This window comes from Hippocampus zosterae, chromosome 3 (genome assembly GCF_025434085.1).
Source record: "Hippocampus zosterae strain Florida chromosome 3, ASM2543408v3, whole genome shotgun sequence".
NCBI lineage: Eukaryota > Metazoa > Chordata > Actinopteri > Syngnathiformes > Syngnathidae > Hippocampus > Hippocampus zosterae.
This window is the reverse complement of record NC_067453.1, coordinates 29,036,231-29,060,737: the sequence shown is the minus strand read 5'-3', so window position 1 is coordinate 29,060,737 and position 24,507 is coordinate 29,036,231. Positions and strand designations below refer to the sequence as shown.

The 24,507-nt window shown below is 41.8% G+C and overlaps 1 protein-coding gene and 1 long non-coding RNA gene across 2 annotated transcripts in view; both read left to right on the top strand.

Moving 5' to 3' along the window:
- The window catches only part of LOC127598394 (uncharacterized), a 164,867-nt gene extending 140,432 nt beyond the window's left edge, over nt 1–24,435 (top strand). Inside the window, exon 2 of the long non-coding RNA XR_007961912.1 lies at nt 22,747–24,435. This is a non-coding gene — a long non-coding RNA (uncharacterized LOC127598394). The remainder of the gene's footprint in view (nt 1–22,746) is intronic.
- On the top strand, nt 350–22,422 carry LOC127598299 (synaptic vesicle glycoprotein 2B-like). Its single transcript, XM_052062064.1, has 15 exons — nt 350–505; nt 7,316–7,862; nt 8,614–8,837; nt 11,303–11,483; nt 13,279–13,430; nt 13,539–13,672; nt 13,974–14,063; nt 15,375–15,488; nt 17,061–17,149; nt 17,268–17,343; nt 17,699–17,787; nt 19,618–19,751; nt 20,244–20,441; nt 21,139–21,298; nt 21,389–22,422. Exons 2-15 carry the CDS (start codon nt 7,621–7,623, stop codon nt 21,570–21,572), a joined length of 2,067 nt encoding a protein of 688 aa, XP_051918024.1. The 5' UTR covers nt 350–505; nt 7,316–7,620; the 3' UTR covers nt 21,573–22,422.
- Nucleotides 24,436–24,507: the final 72 nt, after the last annotated feature.

Below are 24,507 nucleotides of genomic sequence, written 5' to 3'. Positions count from 1 at the left end.
AGCAGGACTTTCCCCATCAACGTGCACAGAAAGCATCTCACCCTAAGTCAACACATCTGTCACTGGGCAGCCCCGCTCGCTTATTCCACCTCCTCTTCTATTCACCCCTCCCCCCTTCCCACAAGTCACCCATCTGCTTCTCTCAAACCACCGCCTCCCCCTTACACGCCCTCCTTCGTCACTCCTGGACTCCCCCTGCAAGCAAGACAAATGGAATAATCTTGTGCATAATACAGGAGAGAGGCAGACTGTACCACTGCGGGTCAGATAGGAAGGATGCAGCACGGAGGACTGCTGCAAAGAGAGAGAGAGAGAGAGAGGCTAGATCCATCCTTTGCTTTTCTAATCCCTCAGCTCTCGTTTGCGTGCTGCCCGTGTAGTCAAAGCGATGCTCCCTTTACGTACATTATTGCGATTTTAGGGTGATTACTGAACTATGAGATCGATTTATTGTGACATCGTGACACCACTGAACACTCGTAAACTTCTGTTTGACTCCTTTCTGGTAAGTCAACTATTTTGGAATGCGTTTCATTCGAAAGGTATGTGATGTGTCTTTATTGGAGTTCAAAGTTGTATGGAATGCAAAACAAAAAAATTTTTGTTCTGTCCAAAAGGATGAAATCAATGCCGATATTGTTGAAATGAGGATGCATGCAATATACTTCTTATTTGATTTAATGTGATGAATTAAAAAAAAAAACGCACCTATATTCTGCACATCGCTATATACGATCATTTGGAAACAAGTCAAATCATTTAGGCCATCTCAAGTCAAATGTGTTGGCAGAAAGCACAAGAGACAACGATTGTGTGCCAGCGTTATATAAGCAACGTAGACAAACAAAACGTATTTTTCGTCCTTCTTTTACATCATGCATCTGATAACAAGGCTTTGCGTTCAATGGAACTTTATTGTTTCTTTGCACCTACCGTGAGTCTCCTCTCACATTTCAAGTCTTGCATTTTAATGAAAGCCCGTATTCATCCAAACCTTTTCCTTGACAGAAGATAACACGCGGGAATTTATTTTTGGACCGACCCTCCAAATACAATTTTAACCCTTTCAAAGATCATTTGTATGCTTTATTATCTCTTGACCACTTTCATTTACAAATAATTATTATTCTGAACGATTTAAAGTCTCTGAATTGTCCAAATGAATTTGAGCATGAATGATTGTCATTTAGGCGGCCCGGTAGTCCAGTGGTTAGCACGTGGGCTTCGCAGTGCAGAGGTACCGGGTTCGATTCCAGCTCCGGCCTCCCTGTGTGGAGTTTGCATGTTCTTCCTGGGCCTGCGTGGGTTTTCTCCGGGTGCTCCGGTTTCCTCCCACATTCCAAAAATATGCATGGCAGGCTGATTGAACACTCGAAATTGTCCCTAGGTGTGAGTGTGAGTGCGAATGGTTGTTCGTCTCTGTGTGCCCTGCGATTGGCTGGCAACCGATTCAGGGTGTCCCCCGCCTACTGCCCAGAGACAGCTGGGATGGGCTCCAGCACCCCCCGCGACCCTAGTGTGGATCAAGCGGTACGGAAGATGAATGAATGAATGATTGTCATTATGCCCCGTCACTGTCCAGCGTTCGCTCAGACAACCAGCTGACGCACTGACCCAAATGAGGACAAGCTCTTTCGAAAATGGATGGATGTGATTCAATATTTTCATGATTTTCGTGACCTTCCCAAATCTTTGATTAAAGCGAGGCGTTGCAACTGACCTCACGTTCAAGTCACTAAAACATACGCAACACTGTGAGTGAGGCAGAAGGCTTTTGCTCCCATCCTGTTAAGTTGCGCGATGGGCGTGGACAAGAGACCAACAGTGAAGGAGCTCTACTAATGACCATTACTCAATTTTTTTTTGGGGGGGGGGGGGGATGTGCACACTAAGTGCAATGGCAACTGAAGAAACTTCCATTGTCCTTCAAATCCAGCTGGCCTCAGATCTGGTCTTGCTGCTATACCGTCAAGCAGGTTGCTTCAGCTCCAATTTGATTCAGTAGACTGCACTAATGTGTGTGTGTGTGTGTGTGTGTGTGTGTTTGACTTAGAGAGGGAACGAGAGAGAGAGAGAGAGAGAGAGAGAGAGTGTCTTCCTGCCGTAGATAGGAACACGATGCATTATTAATTGTGTCTAAATGACTCGGCTGAGGCTTCAGCTACCCCTCCTCGCATCCATCACAGCCCTAAGCAGTGTTGTTGTTGTTTTTTTCTTTCTTCTCTCTCTCTGATCGCATCATTTACAATTTTCAAGTTTTTTTCCATTCAAAACAAACTATCAGCTAGGAAGTGTCGTCGTGTTTCAAGGTTGCCATACGACGCGTGTCTCGAAAGGTTTTGGCACTTTGCGCAGTCAAAGTATTATATAAACAGTAGCCAACCCCCCGCCCCCCGCAACGAACCGCATCCCGCCAGCGTTCAGTGGAGTCTCGCAAAGGATGCTCAGTAGGAAGCTGCATGACAGTAGAACAGCTGCTGTCGCCTGCTTTGGGACATACTCCACTTTTTTTTTTTTTGAATGAGTCCAAGTGGTGCAATTTTACAAAGTCCTTTTTTAATTGTGTTGGTCCTTGGTAAAAGGACTCCCACTTGAGCATAGATTCCTGTATGCAAACGATTTCTGTTCATTTCCTGATGACTTTTTTTATGAATTGTTTTGTGAAGGACTGAGATCACATTTGCATGTATTTTCTTGGAAATATATCACGGATGTAATTGGATATTCCGGTTGAAATGTAAATGAAGGCGCAGTGTCACATTAAGCCGGAAATATATGTTACCTTTTGTCCATATTTTGCACTCAAAATAATTATTTCCCTCACAAATCGTTCCCATTTGCATTTAGGTTCCGATTGAACAACCCTTGTTGCAGAGGTCTGGGTGCGGGTTTTACGCCCTCATATATCCATGGTTTATGAATTTATGAATGATGTTAGAGGCCCATGGAAAGTGTTTGGTCCCGACTGTGAGCGAGCGGGTTCAAGATTGTGTGCATAGATGGTGGGGATGATTGATCGACTTTGAAACATCTACTTGTGGCAAAAATGTGTCTCACAAATGAGGCTTTGGTTGAGCTTTAAAATATTGCAACAAGACAACTCATCTGACGCCACCTAAAGTTGCAAAATTGGAATGACCTCAACCCAACAATGTGGCATGCTTACGTCTATCCAAGCAAAAACAAAGCGATTGACGTAAAAATCGCGTGAAATGCATGTATACACATTAGGTTTACGATGCATTCAAAAATTATAAATTATAATGGGTCTCTGTGGTGCAAAATATGTAAATTGTGAAGATTAAGGAATCAAAACCTTTTTTATTATTGCTGCAATGCCTGAGAATTATCAGCCAGTGGCGTCATGACATTTAGGCCATTTTAGAACCCCTCCATAAGTTTCAGCACTCTCGTGTTTTTCTGAATGCCTTTGCCTTTGATTCAAAGACATCATTTTACATTTATCGCAAGCGGTGCACTATGAGGGTTAAACTTAAATCTTTTCTCATGAAGCTATTGGATTAGGAAGACTGTGGTTTCAGGTCTTTGTAAGCAATCCATAGGGAAGCTTAAAGACAGGAAAACTAAGAGCATATTTCTATACTACTGTACATGTTAATAAGAGTCTTCAAGGGTTAAGACTGATGTGAGACCAGAGTGGATGCACCATCGGTTGAACAACAAGCCTGGGAGGAAACCAACGGTTCATAGAATATACATGAAGGCACCTGCAACATTTATAACCAGCGAGAGTGGAAGTAAATAGATTTGGGGGAGGGGTCTATTGACTGTTTTTTTTTTTTGTGGAATATTATCTTAGCTGTCAGTGGCACGTCAAGCAGTCTAATGAGGATGAACTTGCAACACCACACCGAAAGGTCAAAACCTGCGTTCAAACCCCAAATCTTGAAATGTGAGGCCGAACATGCTCCACCCTTCAGATTTTCATTCAGTAGAATTAATTATTCACAAGTGAATCTTCTTGTCTTCAAGACAAAAAAGACCCTTTTTGTTCTAGCCTAACGGTACCCCGGCACACAAAATAAGGCTCTTAAAAGGCATGGTGTGGTGAGTTTTGGTGTGAAAAGACCATGACTGTCTCAAGCACAGCTGCTGAACTGCAACAGACATCGAATATCAGTATTCCTCGAAGATTGGCAACTGGTACGTTATTGTCTCGCTCGAGTTTCTCTGTACTCTTGGCATTTTCGGTGACAGAAGGCAAACTGACGCTGGCCATATAGTGTATGCGGTGAATAGTTGAGGAGATTATTTAAGAAGAAGAAAAAAGAAGAAAACCCTTTATTAGTCTCACAATGGAGAAATTACCAATTCACAGCAGCAAAGTTATGAAAGTAAGAAGTAGAACAACAAAATATAGGAGCTGCTGGAAAGGCAGCCACTCTCGCGGCGCCATTTTGAAGTCAAAATAACACAAGACAACACATAGGACACAGACAGTCGTTCAATCTTCACCAATTTTCTGCATACACTTTGTTGTCTGAAGCAGTTCTAGATGAAAGAGGAGAGGATCAAAGTGTCCTTTCTCCAGTGGATCAGAGACGTCATGCTGAAAATGTGCACACGTCTGCTACAAGCTAAGTTTTGAAAGTAAACACAAAGCTGTAGCATCCATTGACGAAAAGAGATTAGTTCACTTCTCCTGTCCCACGTAATCCGCTTCAAACTCCAAGCCGCGACTCCCAGCTCCAAATCCGCAATTTTCAGCAAGGGTAAACAGCATTTGCAGTATTTAGCACAAACTACCAAAAAAAATACAAAAACACAAACCCACGCACACAATTTGCTGCATTTGCAAACCTTCCGTAAATCAGGCTCACCGAGTCCTTATTAGTTTTGACAGTGAACGTGAGCGCTTGCGTGCATGTGCGTTTTGCACATGTTCTTGTGTGCAGTCCTTAACCGAGTTAAAAACTAATTAAGCATCACATTCCGACCTGACTGAGCATCTGTTCCAGACACAACTCATCTATTGAGCCAACCTAATTAAAGGATGAAGCAGAAGAACACATAAAGATAAAGAATAAACAATAGACGTGTGTTGATACTCCACATACACACACAGTAGCTGTTCGACCCACAAAGTTTTTTTTAACTGTCTATAGGAGTTTCTTTATGCGAAATAGGTGGAACCTGGCTGGAGGTTATTTCACAAACCACATCCTTTCACTTGGAGGTTAGGAGCAGTTTGAGGCTGGACAACATGAGCAGAAGTTGAGCTTGTTTGATTTTCCACATATGAATCTTTAGTCCACTCATTTTCAATTCATATATATATATATATATATATATATATATATATTCATTCATTCATTCATTCATTCATCTTCCGTACCGCTTGAACCTCACTAGGGCCGCGGGGGGTGCTGGAGCCTATCCCAGCCGTCTCCGGGCAGTAGGCGGGGGACACCCTGAATCGGTTGCCAGCCAATCGCAGGGCACACATAGACGAACAACCATTTGCACTCACACTCACACCTAGGGACAATTTAGAGTGTTCAATCAGCCTGCCATGCATATTTTTGGAATGTGGGAGGAAACCGGAGCACCCGGAGAAAACCCACGCAGGCCCGGGGAGAACATGCAAACTCCACACAGGGAGGCCAGAGCTGGAATCGAACCCGGTACCTCTGCACTGTGAAGCCGACATGCTAACCACTGGACTACCGGGCCGCCCTATATATATATATATATATATATATATATATATATATATATATATATTTTTTTTACTCCAGTGCACCTCACTAACTTATAGTTTGTCAATGACATTCTTCTACTTAGTTTTACTACTTTTGCGCTGTTTACCGTCTTCATCATTAATTATTGTCGCAACCATCTTTGTTGTTGTATGACTTAGTTTTGCTCTTTGTACAGTCACGCTGGTTATTTAAAGTGCTCTGTAAATAAAGTTCACTCTGTGAATCACAAATAACCTGATTCTATTTTTACAAGTTGTTGAAATACACAGCGCATGCTGTTGACTCGGAATAATCATGCGTGTTATTCAAAGATGGAATGCAGATAAGGCCTGGCTTTGTAACAATGGCGAACTGATAATGCTGCAAGAATTTAATTTCCTGCTGCCCTTCTGTCAGTAGCAAATAGCCTGTACATGGTGGAAGGTTGGATCAATGCTCGTCAAGTGTCACCCGAATAAATAAACATTGTGTTTTATTTTCTGTGCTTTTTATTATTGTATGATTTGAAGAAGGAAAATAAGTAAGTCGACAACAAACAAAAAATTGTGGCCTGTTAACTACAACACATCGAGAGTATTTTGTTATTTTTACAGAATTATTTTTCACATTCATTCATCTGCTACATTTTCCAACTGGGTCCAGATTTAATCTTGCATGCACATTTAATCCCAAATACAGACACGGAGGAAATGATGTCAAATCCAGTGTTGTAAGAATGATGACACACATTCATGCTTTCAAATTTCATATTTCTTTCCATTTTTAGTGAACTTTTAATTCTATTAAATACAATTCTGCACCTTTCTGGATTACTGTGTTAGAATATATGCATTACATTCAATTAGTGGTACAAATGTCAGCCTAACCTGTGGGCTTTCGATGAAGGTGGGCAAATCGCTGATATAGAAGAGAGAACAGGAGAGGTCAGAGTACCTACCCCTGTGGGACGTCTTGCTTTAAAATGACCGCCATGGGCTTTTCACCATCGAAGGAGAGCCAAGCCTGTATCAGCTTGCTTGTCATTGGTCAAGGAGGTTCATCTTTTCGGCCAAATACCTCAGGCGGTTTGTCAGTTGGCCTTTTTTGCCCCACAGACCGGTTTATGTCAGACAATATTTTCAGTTTTCGAAATCTAATAATAAACGCAAGGAGCGTCTAATCTGGCCGCAACACTCTGGTCGCTATGGTAATGTTTAATGCCTTCAAAATCCGATACAACACAAATGTCTCAAACGTACGTTTAAGGCCGCCGTCATATGGTATCTCCAGCTGTTTTTTTTTAATTCATTTTGCGAGTTCCGGTGTTTTGTTTTTATCGGTCACGTGACGGAGAAGCGTGGTTTGACGTGTGTCAAGTGTGACACAGACGGATGTAACGGAGAATCCGGTAATTTTTCAAAATAAAACACATTTCGTATTCCGAAATAAATAAATTGGAATTAAGGCCCTGTGCCTCTGTGCGGCCCGGTACCAAATGCCCTGCACACTTTGTTGTTGTCAAACCCAGGAATTTAATCTATATGTAACCACAAAATATGGAAAAGCTCATTGTGGTTTGACAATTAACGGAAAATTTGTTTTCCTGTCTTTAGGTTTGGATGTTGGCGACACATTTTCCAGTTCTCTGAAGTCATCTCTGCACCACTGCAGCAACTGAAATCAGATCTTAAGACGTTCAGGCATGCATTATTACACACTCATTACAAGAAAGCAACAGGTGCGGTAGCTGTGACTAACGGATCAGATCTTTTCAAGCAATGCTATCACTGAGGTTTCACAGTTTATACCCTTAGAAGTTCAAACAGGCAGCGGATTATTTCCACTCATCAGAAAACCAGACACTATTCACTTGTTCCAAGTAGTTTGCCCACATAGAGAGAACGTAGAACCAGACAGGATGGCCGAGCGCTACCAAAACAACATATACCACCAAAGTGACGGCGACAGCTACGGGACTTACGGGGAAGGTGATGGAGGTGTTCACGATGGATATGGTTACCAGGCCGAATACCCTCCCCAGGAAGAGGACGCTGCCAGTGACGTAACTGAAGGTCATGACGAAGAAGAGCAAATGTATGAAGGAGAATACCAAGGTATACCACATCCTGATGAGTCGAAGGTCGCACAGAGAGCTGCGAGGTGAGACACATCGATGATGCACTCCCAGGGCAAAAACATTTGGAATTACTAAACTAAAGCAACAGTCATATTTCATGTATTCATCTACTTGGGATTAAAAAGGTTCTGATTTCTAAAAAGAGTAAAAATCTTTATTCACTGTCCACATTTAATGTTCACGCCTCATTCCAGAGGGAATAAAGTAGTTTTTACCTCAAAATTGTACTCAAAGCGCTACAATGGCAACATCGAAAGTTTGTGGCATCATTTTAAAAAAGACATGAGGCTCTAATTGCTGACAAATACTGTATGCAACTACTGTATGCATTTGCTCAATATGGTACTTCAAAATAAAAGTATCATCTTGAGCAAATGCTGAGAATAATTCCAGCGAGTACAATTAAAATTCTACATTAATCTCCCAAACATTTTGAGATGTTGTTTCGTAACAATAAGGGGAATTGATTGAATCTGTCTTATATAGAGCTCAATGTTGAAAAAGTGAAGCACTATCAATGCATTCCGATTCAACTAAGGCAATATGAATTACAAAAATAAAATCTAGATAGTCGGAAGGACAACATTTTGAAATGATTTATAAATGATATGATGAAAGTAGAATGAGAACTAATTTTGAGTGTTGTTCGTAGTTTATATGTTAATTCTGTCCAATTCACAGCATCCCCCCTTTTTTTTTTTAATCCGTTTCATATTAATGTGAGCCCAATCGGGAGTGACTCAACCTCAAGACTTCTTTCCCGTGCAATCTCAGGGCGAAATCTCGAGCCGGCGCCGCACTCTCGGAACTTCAGGAGTTATCTGAACAGTATGAGGATATCATGGAAGATTGTGGCCACGGCAAGTTCCAATGGACGCTCTTCGTGGTGCTGGGCCTCGCTCTCATGGCTGATGGCGTCGAATGTTTTGTGGTTGCCTTTGTTTTGCCATCTGCCGAAAAGGACCTGTGTCTGTCCAATGCAGAGAAAGGGATGCTGGGTAAGGCTGACTGCCTGACTGATTTGATAATGGCTTCCTGGTTATGTATGCTCCTTGAGTTTCTCTACATCCACGATTCAATATTTTGCTCCATTCCGGGTGTGTGTGTTATCCTGTATATTGACACATACATAGCGCTCGGCAAAAGTATTTTAATGCGTTGAAATTTTGCTCATCACCAAAAGAACTTAACACCGAAAGCCATTTCTGTTTTCGATTAGCTGTTCTAAAGTGGATTCTGGACACCAACGCTATGAATCATAGGAAGTGTTCCGATGTGTTGTTATATAGTCACGTAATATACTGTATATGCAGCATAAGTAGGGATGATAATATGTATTTTCACAGCCAGAGCTCCCCCACACCCCCCCTGTTGCATGACCATCTGCACACTGACGTTGTGTCGCAGTTAGTCGTGTTGCAACAGATACAGGACATCAGGTGCATAATTTGCACCGCGCAACTATTTGAGGAAATGCTGTAATTCCACCCACCACAGTCAAGCAACCTTGTCTCAACCTTCAGATGAATGAATGTTTTTTTTTAATTATTAGGTACCGGGTTCGATTCCAGCTCCGGCCTCCCTGTGTGGAGTTTGCATGTTCTCCCCGGGCCTGCGTGGGTTTTCTCCGGGTGCTCCGGTTTCCTCCCACATTCCAAAAACATGCGTGGCAGGCTGATTGAACACTCGAAATTGTCCCTCGGTGTGAGTGTGAGCGTGGATGGTTGTTCGTCTCTGTGTGCCCTGAGATTGTCTGGCAACCGATTCAGGGTGTCCCCCGCCTACTGCCCGAAGACGGCTGGGATGGGCTCCAGCACCCCCCGCGACCCTAGTGAGGATCAAGCGGCTCGGAAGATGAATGAATGAATGAATGAATTATTTATTAAAACACATACACAACACAATGAATCTTTATAATAATAATAATAATAATACATTTTATTTGTGGGCGCCTTTCTAGAAAATCAAGGACACCTTACAACAACTTTACTGGAATTTAATTTACAGTTTCAATCATACTCAAATAAGAAAACAAAACAAACACCAGCGACAACAAAAGAACAAGATAAGAAAACAAAATCAATCAATGAGTCCACTATGTGCAGGAAATGAGAATATTGATCCATATGTAGATCCCTCAGGATGTAGCATGAAGCATGACACAAAGTCCATAAAAATACAGCGTCTATTCCTTGGCAACCCGTGAGAGCTGCAAGGACAGGCCTTTTCGGTCGAAGGCTTGGGAACTGTAAGGGGGCTGTTAGGAATGCTCATGACCAAGCGTATTTTTCCATTCATTCATTCATCTTCCGAGCCGCTTGATCCTCACTAGGGTCGCGGGGGGTCCTGGAGCCTATCCCAGCTGTCTCCGGGCAGTAGGCGGGGGACACCCTGAATCGGTTGCCAGCCAATCGCAGGGCACACAGAAACGAACAACCATTCGCACTCACACTCACACCTTGGGACAATTTAGAGCGTCCAATCAGCCTGCCATGCATGTTTTTGGAATGTGGGAGGAAACCGGAGCATCCGGAGAAAACCCACGCAGGCCCGGGGAGAACATGCAAACTCCACACAGGGAGGCCGGAGCTGGAATCAAACCCGGTACCTCTGCACCGTGAAGCCGACGTGCTAACCACTGGGCTACCGGGCCGCCCGCGTATTTTCCATCCAGGGGAAACTCCAAAGAACAATTGTTTTGGAAACAGTCCGTCCACAACTTCCCACAGCCTTGAAGGTCTTTTAGCTTGACTCTCAGCGGCGCCAATTTGCAATCAGTCAATTTTTTCAGGCTGCTCCCAACTACTCCTCGTTCTTTTCCATTTGGTGAAGCAACACCAACACCACATTGACTTTTCAATTGAGTTTGGTCAACAACCCTCCATTCAGTCCGCCAGTTTATTGAATTAGGACTAGAACAGAAATGGGCAAACTACGGCCCGCGGGCCAAATCCGGCCCGTTTGTCTTTTTAATCCGGCCCGCCGAAGGTTGGTATACAATTAAAGTTTGATGTCAACGACTGCATTCATTTCATTTGGACTTGTAATGACAGGCATTTCAACGCCAGGTGGCACAGTTACTTGAAGTTGCAGAGCATGGGGAGGAAGGGGGAGACGATACGGAAACCCGCAATAGCGCCAAGTCAAGCAAATCCCGTTCGATACGACGGAATAATGTACTCTTAAAGTCTGAAAAACGTGGCCAAAAATGCGAAATACTGCTTTTTAAATAAAGAAATCCAATTGATATTATGTCGAATTTAGTTTACCCTTTTGATCCGGCCCTCCATAATATTTTCCGGTTCTCATGTGGCCTTATGCAAAAAATGATTGCCCACCCCTGGACTAGAAGGACGCCCCTCACAAAAACCATGAACTCCGCATATGTAAACACTTGGCAACAGAGGTCAGGAAAAACTGGCCCCCTTCTCAGGTCTATAAGACTCCTGTTTTTCTTCTGCAGGTCTGATTGTCTTCCTGAGTATGATGGTGGGGGCGTTCATATGGGGTGGTCTCGCAGACAAAGTTGGCCGCCGATCCTGTTTGGTTGTCGCCTTAGCTATAGACTGCGTTTTCGTCTTCCTGTCCTCCTTCGCCCAGAGCTACGGCTTCTTCCTCTTCTTCAGGCTGCTCTCAGGCATCGGGTAACTGGTGTTTTGAAAATACCTTTTATTCTTTCAATATACACCCCCATTTTCCCACGCTTGTCATGCATGATTATGTTTGACCAAGTCGTTTTTCAAATGAATTAATCGCATTTAATCAAGATTCACTTTGTCATCATCTGATGTATGACGTTAAACGTTCAATTATTTATTTCTCGTACAGTGACTCACATTTACAGCACCGTGTGTATGCAGTCTGCTGGTTCGTCGCGGGGACCAAGCGCGATGTTTAAGCTCAGAATAACTCCAATCCACTGGGATTCACACACACACACACACACACACACACACACTCAGAAATCAGGTCACGGCAGAGCATAAATGATCCCATCCACAAAACAGCTTGCACCGCACCAATAAATGTCTTGTAGGTGTCGCTTGCCTGCCATGTCCTGCCTCATTGTATGTGTGTAATAACCATGTAATAACCTTTATGTGGCTGTACAAACATCAAGTTTTGTCAGACATTTAGCACGGTGGATGGATATGACTCATGGTTTCTTTATATGTACACACCTTTGTGGTGGTATGCCTTGCAAGCTGGCTTTGTCTTACTTCTGACTTACGTTGGAGCTATATACTACTACTACTACTATTTTCATCCATCCAATTTTTATACTGCTTATCTTCACTACCAGATGACTCTGGGCAAGAGTTGTACACTGTACTGGTCACCAGTAGATCAGAGGGCGTATTCACTTGCAGACAATCATTCACCTTCACATTGACACCTACGTGAAAGTGTTAAAGTCAAGGCCTGGGGGCCAGATCCGGCCCGCCACATAATTTTATGTGGCCCGCAAAAGCAAATCATGTGTTAACTTCCATGATCCTTGTTAAAGTCTGTACCGAAATGTCAAATTGTGATTGTGTGCTAAATAACGTTGACATTTTGCAATTATTTTGTTACCCTGTTTTCATTCACTTGAAGAATAATGGAACAAACAACAAACAAATAGCTGTTTTTAAGACACGTCACAAGGAAGCAGTGACAGGTTCGACGAAGGCTGAAGTGACAACCGAAACTGTCAGCTTTTTTCTTCACCAAAAGAGACCCTCCGACACAAACCATATTCAAACAAAAAATATATATTTTCACTCCCCCATCTTTTTCCAGTTTCAAACATTTTAAAAAGCTCCAGTGAGCCACTAGACGACGCTAATGAGCCGCATTCAGGCCCCGGAGCCGCATGTTGCCGACCCTTGGTCTAATGTTACTCTTATCTTAACCTCTCTAAAGCCATAACCTCTCGACTGGGGGGGGGGGGGGGAAGATGTGCTAACCAACGGGCCACCCTGCTCCCCACTACTGAAATTGAATAATAATTCATAACTAATTGAAAATAAATATAAAGATAATAAAGAAGCAAGGTAGCTAGCTTATTGTAACAGTAACTTGTATCCGATTTCTGAACATGTCCTCGTATCCTGCCACTCGCAACGTTCACGTTGGCCGTGCAAGACAAAGTATCAACGTGAGCAAGATCAATTGTGTTTAAAAAAAATTATACCATTTGCAAATGCAAATTAAAATGAGTAATGCAAGTATGCGGTATGCATTCTAGTCAGATATAAACCTACATGTGTTTCTGTTTACCTGTTTTTTCGTGGTCCAAGTGGACTTTGCTCTCGTTTGCATGACTTTTATTTCCATTATTATTTTTAATCACAGCTCTTGTCTATGTCATGCGATTATTATGTAGGAAAAACAGTTCTATGCCAATAATTCTTTGAAGCAAACAGCTGTAGTTAAAAGAGTCCATCTATTTTTCAGTATCGGTGGCACGGTGCCGATTGTCTACTCGTACTTCTCTGAGTTCCTCCAGACGGACAAGCGAGGAGAGCATCTTTCCTGGTTATGTATGTTTTGGATGATTGGTGGGATTTATGCCTCTTTCACTGCCTGGGGAATCATTCCGAGATATGGTAAGATCCTCGTATATCTGTTTTATGTGATCATAGCAATATGCGTAATAAAACTTGCCATACAATCTCAAGCTTAATCTTAATCATTTGCACTTGTATTTTGCGTAGGTTGGGGGTTCAGCATGGGCACAGAGTTCCAGTTCCACAGTTGGAGGTTATTTGTTTTGATTGCAGCTCTTCCTGCCATCGCCTCTCTGGTCGGGCTAATATTCATGCCTGAGAGTCCCCGCTTCTTGCTCGAGGTGAGTCTGCCCTCATGTTTGGGCTTGATGCCTACATTTGTATATTAGGATATAGATGTTGTGTTTTTTGTTCAATGCGGCCATCTGCATGACTTCAAAATTTAACAAACAGCAATTCATTACGCAACTTGGTAATAGACATTAATAGTGTGTCAAATAACTTTAAATACAGAATGTACATTGAATATGTCCAGACATCTTTTTTTTTTTTTTTTTTTGCATTGAGCAACAAACACGAAGAATCTAACTGTGGATGTCATTTGTGGAATTGGTGCTAAAATTGGGATCTCTTTCGGAGCAGAATGCCAAGCATGATGAAGCATGGATGATTCTGAAGCGGGTCCACGACACCAACTGGAGAGCCAAAGGACAGCCGGAAAAAGTCTTCACTGTGAGGAAACACTTTGGATTGGAGCCTTTCGTAATTATCAATCGAGGTCTCCATGTGGATAGTATTCATTCATTCATTCATCTTCCGTACCGCTTGATCCTCACTAGGGTCGCGGGGGGTGCTGGAGCCCATCACAGCTGTCTCCGGGCAGTAGGCGGGGGACACCCTGAATCGGTTGCCAGCCAATCGCAGGGCACACAGAGACAAACAACCATTCGCACTCACACTCACACCTAGGGACAATTTAGAGCGTCCAATCAGCCTGCCACGCATGTTTTTGGAATGTGGGAGGAAACCGGAGCACCCGGAGAAAACCCACGCAGGCCCGGGGAGAACATGCAAACTCCACACAGGGAGGCCAGAGCTGGAATCGAACCCGGTACCTCTGCACTGTGAAGCCGACGTGCTAACCACTGGACTACCGGGCCGCCGTGGATAGTATTGCATATGCAAAATATACAAAAAGTCAACTTGACTTTTAGTTCAAACAACATTAAAGTTCCAACATTGCAAATTCTTACTCAGCCAAGTGCAGATTCTTCAATTGGTTTTCCATCTTCAATATCATGTTTTTTTCAGACCAACATCCCCCCCCCCCCCCGTAAATACAAATCTCTTGAGTTCTCACCGATACAAAGTAATCGATACCAAATGTACCTTTGATGTCTACAATCTCGATGATCATTTTAAACATATGTTGATATCTGAGCACACCGACAACAACAAAAAAAAACCAAAAGTTGAAAACTAGCAAACTGTGTCAATCGTGCGGTGGCCCTGGTGACGCAATATGTCATTGTGGAAGCTACACGACCCTACTGCTGCTCAAAGACGGTTGGGATAAGTGTCTCGGATAATGGATGGATGAATCATATTCAATATTTTTCAAAAGTTAGATCACATTCATAGTCACATTCAACCAGGTTGAAGTTTTCAGATCATTTTAATGATGAAGCGGAATCCTTTTTGTTGGAAAAATTGCATCAGGCATTAATATTCTCATGATAGCTTTGAATATTCTGACACATCTGGAGGGCAAAATTTAGAAGCTTTATTTTAAATGCAAATCATCGTAGCATTTACATAAAATTAGCCTCACGGTTGTGTTAAAGAAGTGAAGAAACAAGACCAAGAAGATATGTTCAAGATTCAGATTTGATGATACCACTAAAAATGTAGTTTCTTCTTTGAAAGTTGATTGGAATTGAAGACATTTTAAATTGCACCATTTGAGACGTTGTCGACTTTCATTGGTTGTGGGACAAAGATAACAGCAAGGTCAGTATATCAGTTCTCCTTTTCATTCTTTAGGTGACACACATCAAGGCTCCAAAGACCGCAGAGGATGAGTTCATTGAGATTCAAAGTGCTACAGGAACAGCCGTACAACGCTGGGCTGTCCGTTCACTTACGCTCTGTAAACTGGTAAGTATATCACACACAGTACAGATTCACTCGGAAGGCCGTTAAGACAGTGAAACCGAATAAATGTTGAATCATCGCATCGTATTATTACTTGTACACAAAAAAAAAAGATTGCTCACTAGTGTTGAAATCAGTCAAGTATTTGCTCAATTATTGCTCAAGTCCGTATAAACGGGGTAAGAAAATTTTTGCAAAATGTAACTGATTTTTTTTTATTACGTATGACAATTTGAGATTTCAGTCCAGATTTAACCCTCGTAGTGCACGGCTTGCGATAAATGTAAAATGATGTCTTTGAATCAAAGGCAAAGGCATTCAGAAAAACACGAGAGCTGAAACTTAGGGAGGGGTTCTAAAATGGCCTAAATTTCATGACGTCACCGGCTGATAATTCTCAGGCATTGCAGCAATAATAAAAAAACGTTTTGATACCGTAATCTTCGCAATTTACATATTTTGCACCATAGACCCATTATAATTCATATTTTTGAATGCATCGTAAACATAATGTGTAAACATGCATTTCACGCGATTTTTACGTCAATCGCTTTGTTTTCGTTTGGACAGACGTATGCATGCCACATTGTTGGGCTGAGGTCATTCCAATTGTGCAACTTTTAGGTGGCGCCAGAGGATCACAAATGAATTTGCCTTTTTGCAGGAGGCTTCAAACCAACGCATTTTACATGAACACGTCCGGTTCGCAAAAAAAAAAAGAATAAAAAATCCCAAAGAACTAATAAAAACTATATATGTATGGATAGCACAGATGCCTCTGAACATTTTGAGTGTTTGAAAAAAAAAAAAAAGAATGTTTGTATAACACAAAATACATCATTACAAAAATTGTAAAATGCGTAACTTAAGGCTTTTTTCATTTGAAGCACACAAGGGTTAAGCAAGGATCAGGGAAGTTGATGATTTGCTTTCACGGGCCACGTAAAATGGTGTGTCGGGCCAGATCTGGCCCCCGGGCTTGACAGATTATTTGTCATTAAAAACAAACAAGTTACGTTTTTGATGATTTGGTTTGAAAGTAAGTAAAATTACAACTTACATTATGAATTTAATCCAGCAGCTGCAAATGCCACCTCAACGTAAAACTGACAACCGGTTTTCCTAATATTTTTTCTTGGAAATTAATAATAGCATGTGAACCCTTTCTTGCACCACTAATGATAACCTGTAACCTGATAAGTCCCTGAAAGGGTTACTATCGTGATTGAATATAGAAAGAATTTTGACAAATGAATGAATTGGGCAACAAGTGCAGTAAACCTGACTCCTGCGCAAAAACTAGCATTTGGCGTCTACGAAAATGGAGCCCTATGGTGGACCCGTGTCAAGATTTTTCTCGTGATTCATTTATATTTTGCTTATAGATTTCTCTATCAACGAGTGATAAGTGATCACTTATCTCTCACCCGGTTATCTGGGATAGGTTGCAGCTTCCCCTATAACGCTGAACAGAATATTCAGTACACTGTGTGAAATCAGGTGGACGGATGAAACCAATCAGAAAGGTTAGTTTGGTTTCGATTTTCTGTAATATGGATTTGTGTTTGGTCCCAGGTACTAAAGAACGTAGCATCTCTCTTTTCTGCCGAGCTGAGGTTTGCTACTCTCTTCATGGCCATCATCTGGTTCTGCATGGCTTTCAGGTTTGCCCACAGTCTCACCCACTGGATATAAAACCTTCCGGTCATTGCATTTTAAACATTTGCATTTGTTCCCCCCACCCCCCACTCCCCCCAATTTGGTCACACTGCTTTGTTTCAGCTATTATGGCCTATCTGTGTGGTTTCCAGACATGATCAAGCACCTTCAATATGAGGAGTATGAGTCGAGAGTCAAGGTAATGTAAAGCATGACGTTGCGTTCATTGATCTTTTGGTTGTATCTCTTCTGCGGGACCCCTCGCAAAGCAGATGTTGCATCGCTAGGGGTTCAAGAATTTTCAACATCCTCATCTATTACTTTTATCAGACCAAACTTTTTTTGTGTACGGTGGCATGTACCGGATATACCATTGCATCCCTTTAGCACTTGACGTATACAAATCCTCCATCCCATCTGTGAAATGTTCATTTTGTCCTGATGATTTATCAACTTGTAATACTTCACCCTGACACAGTCCCATTGATTAGTTCGAATTGAATTCGACCATTTCAAGCGTATTTGCATCTGACCGAAGTTGTCGCTGTCTTCAGGTATTCCATAAAGAGAAAGTGGAGAACTTTCATTTCAACTTTTCTTTAGAGAACCAGGTCCATAAAGAAGGGGAATATATCCATGACAAGTAAGTGCCACGAATATGGTCAGGATTCTATGCAATTGCGATTTCAAAAGCATCATGAGCACCTTGTGCCGAGTACACAAGAGTGAACGCAGATTATCATTCATTTCATTTGTTGTTACCACAAAGGTCATGCTTTGCTCTATGTGAAACATTCGCTATTCGTTAGTGAACAATCATTTTGCTCTTGCGTGTACTCATGTCCGAATGCTTACGTTTGGAAGATTATAAACCTCAGGAGGTTGACAGCTCAGCATCATTTGATTGCTGGATGCTGATCGATAAAATGCGGGTAACTGCTACTGACTTTATAAAGTCAAGTCAAGTCAAGTCAAGAGTATTTCTCGAGCACTTTCAAACAGCCATCGCTGCATACAAAGTGCTGTACATGGAGCGATTTAACATGCACATTAAACAGTAAGACAAAATAAAGGCGGTAGAAAGCACCAGACAGTAAAATCAAGAACAAATCTAAGTCGAACGCCAAAGAATACAAGTGAGTTTTGAGGAGGGCTTTGAAGAGCTACTCTGGTCAGTCTTAGTGTTTTAAATGAAGTGTTCAATTGAGATGAAGGCAAAAAGTTACTAATAATGCCTTGGTGAAGAGGAAGAGGTGGGGGGGTCACTGTTTTTGTCATACAACTAAGTTGAAATCGAAATGTGAGGTTAGGCTAAGACCTGACGCGCTTATAGTTTTTATGTTTTGTTACTGTATTTTGATTCAGAAAAAAAAATATCGATTTAATAACAGCTTTTGCCGGTCATTTTGAATCATTGCGTTCCTCTTGGTTTCAGCTTGCAAGGGCATGTCAATCCATCCGTTTACTTCCGGGGTTGGGTTGTGGGGGCAGAAGCTTCAACAGGGAAACCCGAAATTCCCTCTCCCCAGCCACTTGGTTCTGTTTTTCAAGGGGAATCCTAAGCCCAGTCAAGAAACAATGTCTCTCCAGCGAGTGCTGGTTGTCCCCGGGGCCTCCTCCCAGCGGGACATGCCGACTGACTAGCTTTCTCTTCTGCACCACGACTGCTGCGGCTAATGTTTTGCCGGTTTAAAAATCTGGCCCGGCATCTAGGCCAATCGCGGCCTTTTCACAATTGCCCATCCCACCTTCCCCCCTTGCGTCGTTTCCAGTCCTTTGCATTTTGTCTCCGGTGGCCTGAAATGTGAATGACGCAGCCGGCGGAAACACAAATTAGCATGGCAGAGAGTGACGGTGATCGGGGATACTCTTGGTTGTTTGTCTACTTGTTTTAAATGGGCTGTGCATGTTAATGAACGAATGATGTAAAATCAGTGGAGATTTTCATTTCACAGAGATAAAATTTTCATTCATTGGAAGCTACATCACCAAACGTGTTTCCTGCCGTTTGTTCGCAGACGAAACATTCTCATTTCTCCAAAGTGAAAAATTTGAATTTTGTAGCTGCCGATAGGCTTCAAATCATCCGTACATGATCACATGAAAGGACATAAAACAAAAGTTTTCAGTATACAGTATGTGACTACTACTGCTGTATAATACTTGACTTCTATGCTATTGCAGAATTCAAACAAAACAAAACGACAGAATGGCACTTCAATACCATAACAAGTTTTCCGCTTAAAACGGGATACTACCATGGAGCTCATCATGTGCGCATACACGTATGCGCTGTACGGTGTCCATATTTACGCGTGCGGCAAAGCTTGTTAGCATAGCAGTTATGATTGACTGCTCCAGTTTGTATTACCAAGACCATTCTGCTCATTCTGCAATGCCCCAGCGATAGAAGTCCGAGTCCATATTTTCTTTGTCTATTGGCTTGTCTGTGTGTCCCATGCCATACTCATAGGTTCATCAAAATAGAACTGAAGTCTGTGAAGTTTGAGGACTCGTTGTTTGAAGACTGTCTCTTTGAGGACATCAAGTCCACTGACACGGTGTTTGAGAACTGCACCATACGCAACACTGTCTTCACAAATACAGGTAGGTTCGGCTTGAAGCAGCTCAGCGATTGGGACGATATATTTTCTCAGTGTTCTGGTTTGAGGCAGAAAAAAAGAAAGAAATCACTTCATCGGGTTTTCACTGTGTTGGTGACCACAAAAGAAATTCTGCGAGAAGAGCCCTGCTGGAGCAATCTTCCCACATACTCAACCTGGCTCTGTGTTTTTACTTTTTGTTTTGCTTTTTTTTTCAATTCCTGACTACCGAACTAAGGGGGTCATTAAGAGGACCCGTTTTGAAAACCAAAACGAAGATCCCAGAAACATCCTTCCAGGAGTGCATGAAAGCTTAGCACAGAAGGCTTGGAAAGTGCATTCGACTCCAGAGGGGCTTTACTTTGATGGGGAAACTTCTAGTTTGTATTTTGGATTTGATTGAGCCACCTCTTTACTTTTCATCTCGCTCTCAACGTCCCGATACAGATACAACAGTCTGTACCCCCGTTAACCACGACGTTCTTTGTCTCTGTAGATCTGAAGGAGAAGTTCATTGACTGTAAAATGGAAAACAACACCTTTGAGCATGACAAACATGGCTGCCACCTGGACACCGGTGAAGAGAACGATATCCTCATATATCTGGTCAGCTTCCTTGGCAGTCTGGCCGTGTTGCCCGGCAACATCATTTCCGCCCTCTTCATGGAGAAGATTGGCAGAGTCAAGATTATAGGTGATGTGTATTTTACTTCGGGATCGGCTGATTTACTGTATATACCCGAAAGGCTCGGTGAGACTGGAGATTGATTGGGCATCTGGGAGACATGTTTCAATACATCATAAGCCCTTTATGATCCATAAATCCATCAAGAGCTCCCCAGTTGCGCTAAAACGTGTCTCGCTTTACAATCTCGGAACGGCTCTGGAGCCGAGATGTGTAAACCGTGATGGTTTCGGGTCAGCTCTGAAGAAACTGCGCTGTCGCCTTGCTTGAATTTACAGAGGGGTGGAGGCTTATACACACAATGCATTCCTGAGTGGAGAGAGGGGTCATGCAAGAGGTCAGTATTTGTGATTGCAGATTGTTGACGCGTCATAGGCGTGGGATCTTTACAGTTTTTCGTCTTTAACAGAGGCTGTGAACCTCACTTCAAAGCCGCGAACAGTAACCAGCTGGTCTTCTCATATCCGATCACTCTGACAGTTGCTTTCTAATATATTTCTATTATATCGTTACAGTATTTTATGCTTGGTCACTCTGGCTTACTGTGTTTGTATGTTTAGATTTGCTAAAATGAAAAACTACCGAAGATGTCACGTCAATTTTTCATGGTTTGTGAACCACGAAAACAGAGCCGACATCGTGGGTAGGACAGTCGAGCCTTTGAAGGAGGATTTTGCCATTTGAATTGGAATTATCGTCTCCACAGGTGGCTCGATGCTGATCTCAGCAGGCTGTACCTTTTTCCTGTTTCTGAGCTTCAGTCAGTCTGCGATTATCGCTCTCCAGTGTCTCTTCTGTGGCGTCAGTGTGGCTGCATGGAACGGCATCGAGGTGGTGACAGTAGAGCTGTACCCTGCTTCGAAAAGGTACCGACTTGGTTTGGTCCCAACACTATGATTCGTCTTATTGATTCATTTTTATCAAATAAAAACTTCTGACATCTGTCTGTATCTCAGGGCAACAGCCTTTGGCGTCCTGAATGCTCTCTGTAAGCTGGCGGCGGTTCTTGGCAGCTCTATCTTTGCCAGTTTTGTGGGTATCACCAAAGCCATCCCCATCCTGCTGTCATTTGCTGCGCTGGTCTGCGGCGGCATGGTGGCCCTCAAACTGCCTGACACGCGAGAGAAAATTCTCCAGTGAGAGCTCACTTGAGGTCCGGTCGTGCGAGTGTTTAAGACATGATGTTGATGTTGAAGTCTTGGCAGCACCGATTGACTTTTACTGCACTCCCCCCCCCTTTTTCCAATACAAAATGCCATCAAGTCAAGTCAACTCAAGAGTATTTCTCGAGCACTTTCAAACAGCCATCGCTGCATACAAAGTGCTGTACATGGAGCGATTTAACATACACAATAAACAGTAAGACGAATCGGTAATAAAGGCGGTAGAAAGCACCAAGCAGTAAAATCAAGAACAAATCTAAGTCATGTTCTAATGTTAATTGTTTTATTTTGACAATGTGTGTTTTGAGAGGTTGATCAGGCAGCGTGTGATGAGATGAGCATTAAAATTGCGGGCAGGAAACATTCAATAAGAAGACACCGGTCACATGATGTGCTCTGTGTTGAATATATCATGTCGATTGACCTTACAATTGACGACAAAAGTTTGGAATTGTCTTCCGGAAACAAAACAAGAGTCAATGGTTATTGTTTTGGAAAAAAATGAAACTCCAGTTATGATGAGCTAACATCCAGCTTGTCTAAAGGCCATTTGTGTCCTTGTTAAATGTTTACCTGGGTCAGTTCTATAGACTGGTACAGTTAAGGGAGAGTAAACTGTGAACATTAAATCAATAGGCCACATTTTTTAAGTCTCCGTAAATTAACGGCTAAATCGCACCTACGCTTTTGGCCAAAGATTTGCCAAACAACTGGTTTTTATAACTATCGTCTGTTATGTATTATTATTCAGAGTTGCTTTACACTGTTGATGTTTATTTTCTTTGCTGACACTATTAGAGAGGTGGGGTGTGATGGGGGTGAGTGCGACTGGGCGGTAATCATATATATATATATCTATATATATATATATATATATATATATATATATATATATATATATATATATATATATATATATATATATATATATATATATATATATATATATATATATATATATATATATATACAGTATATAAAATGATTACCGCCCAGTATATATATATATATATATACACACAGTATATACAAGTCAAGTCAAGTCTAGAGTATTTCTCGAGCACTTTCAAACAGCCATCGCTGCATACAAAGTGCTGTACATGGAGCGATTTAACATGCACGATAAACAGTAAGACGAATCAGTAATAAAGGCGGTAGAAAGCACCAAGCAGTAAAATCAAGAACAAATCTAAGTCATGCATATTATTACACACACATATATACACACACATAATTATTATTATCTACACAGGTAGACTCTGGACACTCTGGACACTGGACACTCTGGACTTGTAGTTAATCAATCACAGTGAATGTCTAGGGGCATGTTCATTTTTGTGGCAGCAGCAAAGAAATGAATTGACCTCAAATCAAATGCGGCCATTTGCAGTCCAAACATTTGAATATTGAAGTGAGTCCCTAATCGTGTCAGTGAAAAATACCGTACCACTGTAAAGGCGAAACAACTACAGTCAAACCTCAGTTTTTGAACGTCTCTGTTATCGACCAAATCAGATTTCGACCAGAAAATTTGATATTTTTACACCTCGGATTACAACCGAAAACCTGTTTTCGACCAAACTGAGCAAAGCAGAATACGCTACTTGACTCCTCTCGCCTTCCTTAGTTCATTGTGAGCAGACGTGTTTGTTGTGATTTACGCAAATCTGACTGTTTTTATGTTATTTATGCATAGCGTATGAGCCCTTAATCATGGGCTCATAAAATAGTTTCGGATTTCGAACAAATCGCTTTTCGAACAGCCTTCTGAAATGGATCATGGTCGAAAACCGAGGTATGATTTGTATTACAATTTGGGAACTCTTTATCAGGCTGTGTCTAATATATATATATAAAGTGTCCCTCAACGGGCACTTGATTATTGCATTGCAAGCCGCTCCTACAACTGATAACATACATGTGTGGGTGATGGAGCCAAATGTTTTATTTTCCTTGTAAAATTTGATGTCGACGTGAACTTGCCGCAAGTGGTTCCGCGCTGCAATTGGTCGTCTCAGTGACTAACTGCATGTTTGTCTCATGTTGTACCTTGTTTGTATGCGGTGTGTATCTTCAAAAATGTCCTCACCTGCTCCGTGCTTCCACTAAAGTCCAAATCATTCACTTCTCTGCGCATGACTCAAATCATTTACATTGGCTCAGCATTCTTCAAAGAGAAAGGGCAGATAATTTCAAGATTTCAGTCGACTTCCTGGTTTACTTCCGCTTGTGGAGCTTCAAGGACGGTATCTGATGAAGAGTTGTTGTCTTGCGCCATCAGATATACGAGCTTTATTAAAACAACATACACGAGCTGTTACCAAACCAAAACGTGGTATACAGCTATGGAATCAATGCCATTATATCGCTTTGTCACATTTTGTTTTGGTTGTGTGAATTTTTCTTTTATCTTACTGATTTTAATATTTTATACTATTGCGCGTATTTTACTGCAGATTGTTTTACAAACCATGAAGTAGTCAATCATAATATTTTTGGCGTGTGGCAAAAAAAGGGCAAATCAGCACATGCTGAGCGTATCTTGTTTTCATTGTTTTTTTTTTTTAATGTCATAACACCAATAACCAAATTGCTTCTGACAATGGAATAGTCACATTAGTATGTATGGCTTACCATATTTCAAATTTTCCCGTGTCATTAGTTGTGTCTGGTCCAAGTGAAAGCAAAGCCCACTGTTTGTTCCAAGTGCTTGTGATTGAAATTATTGTCTTGCATTTCATTGGTTGCTCATGGGTTTGATTTTTATTTCTATTTATTACGTGTGTGTTGGTGGCAATGACAAATCTGATCATTAAAGCAAAACTGTCGGTTCTCTTGCAGTCTGTGAACTAGATTTAATTATTCATTGACCGAAACACAACCCATTCACAATCATATTTTCTGCATAAGCT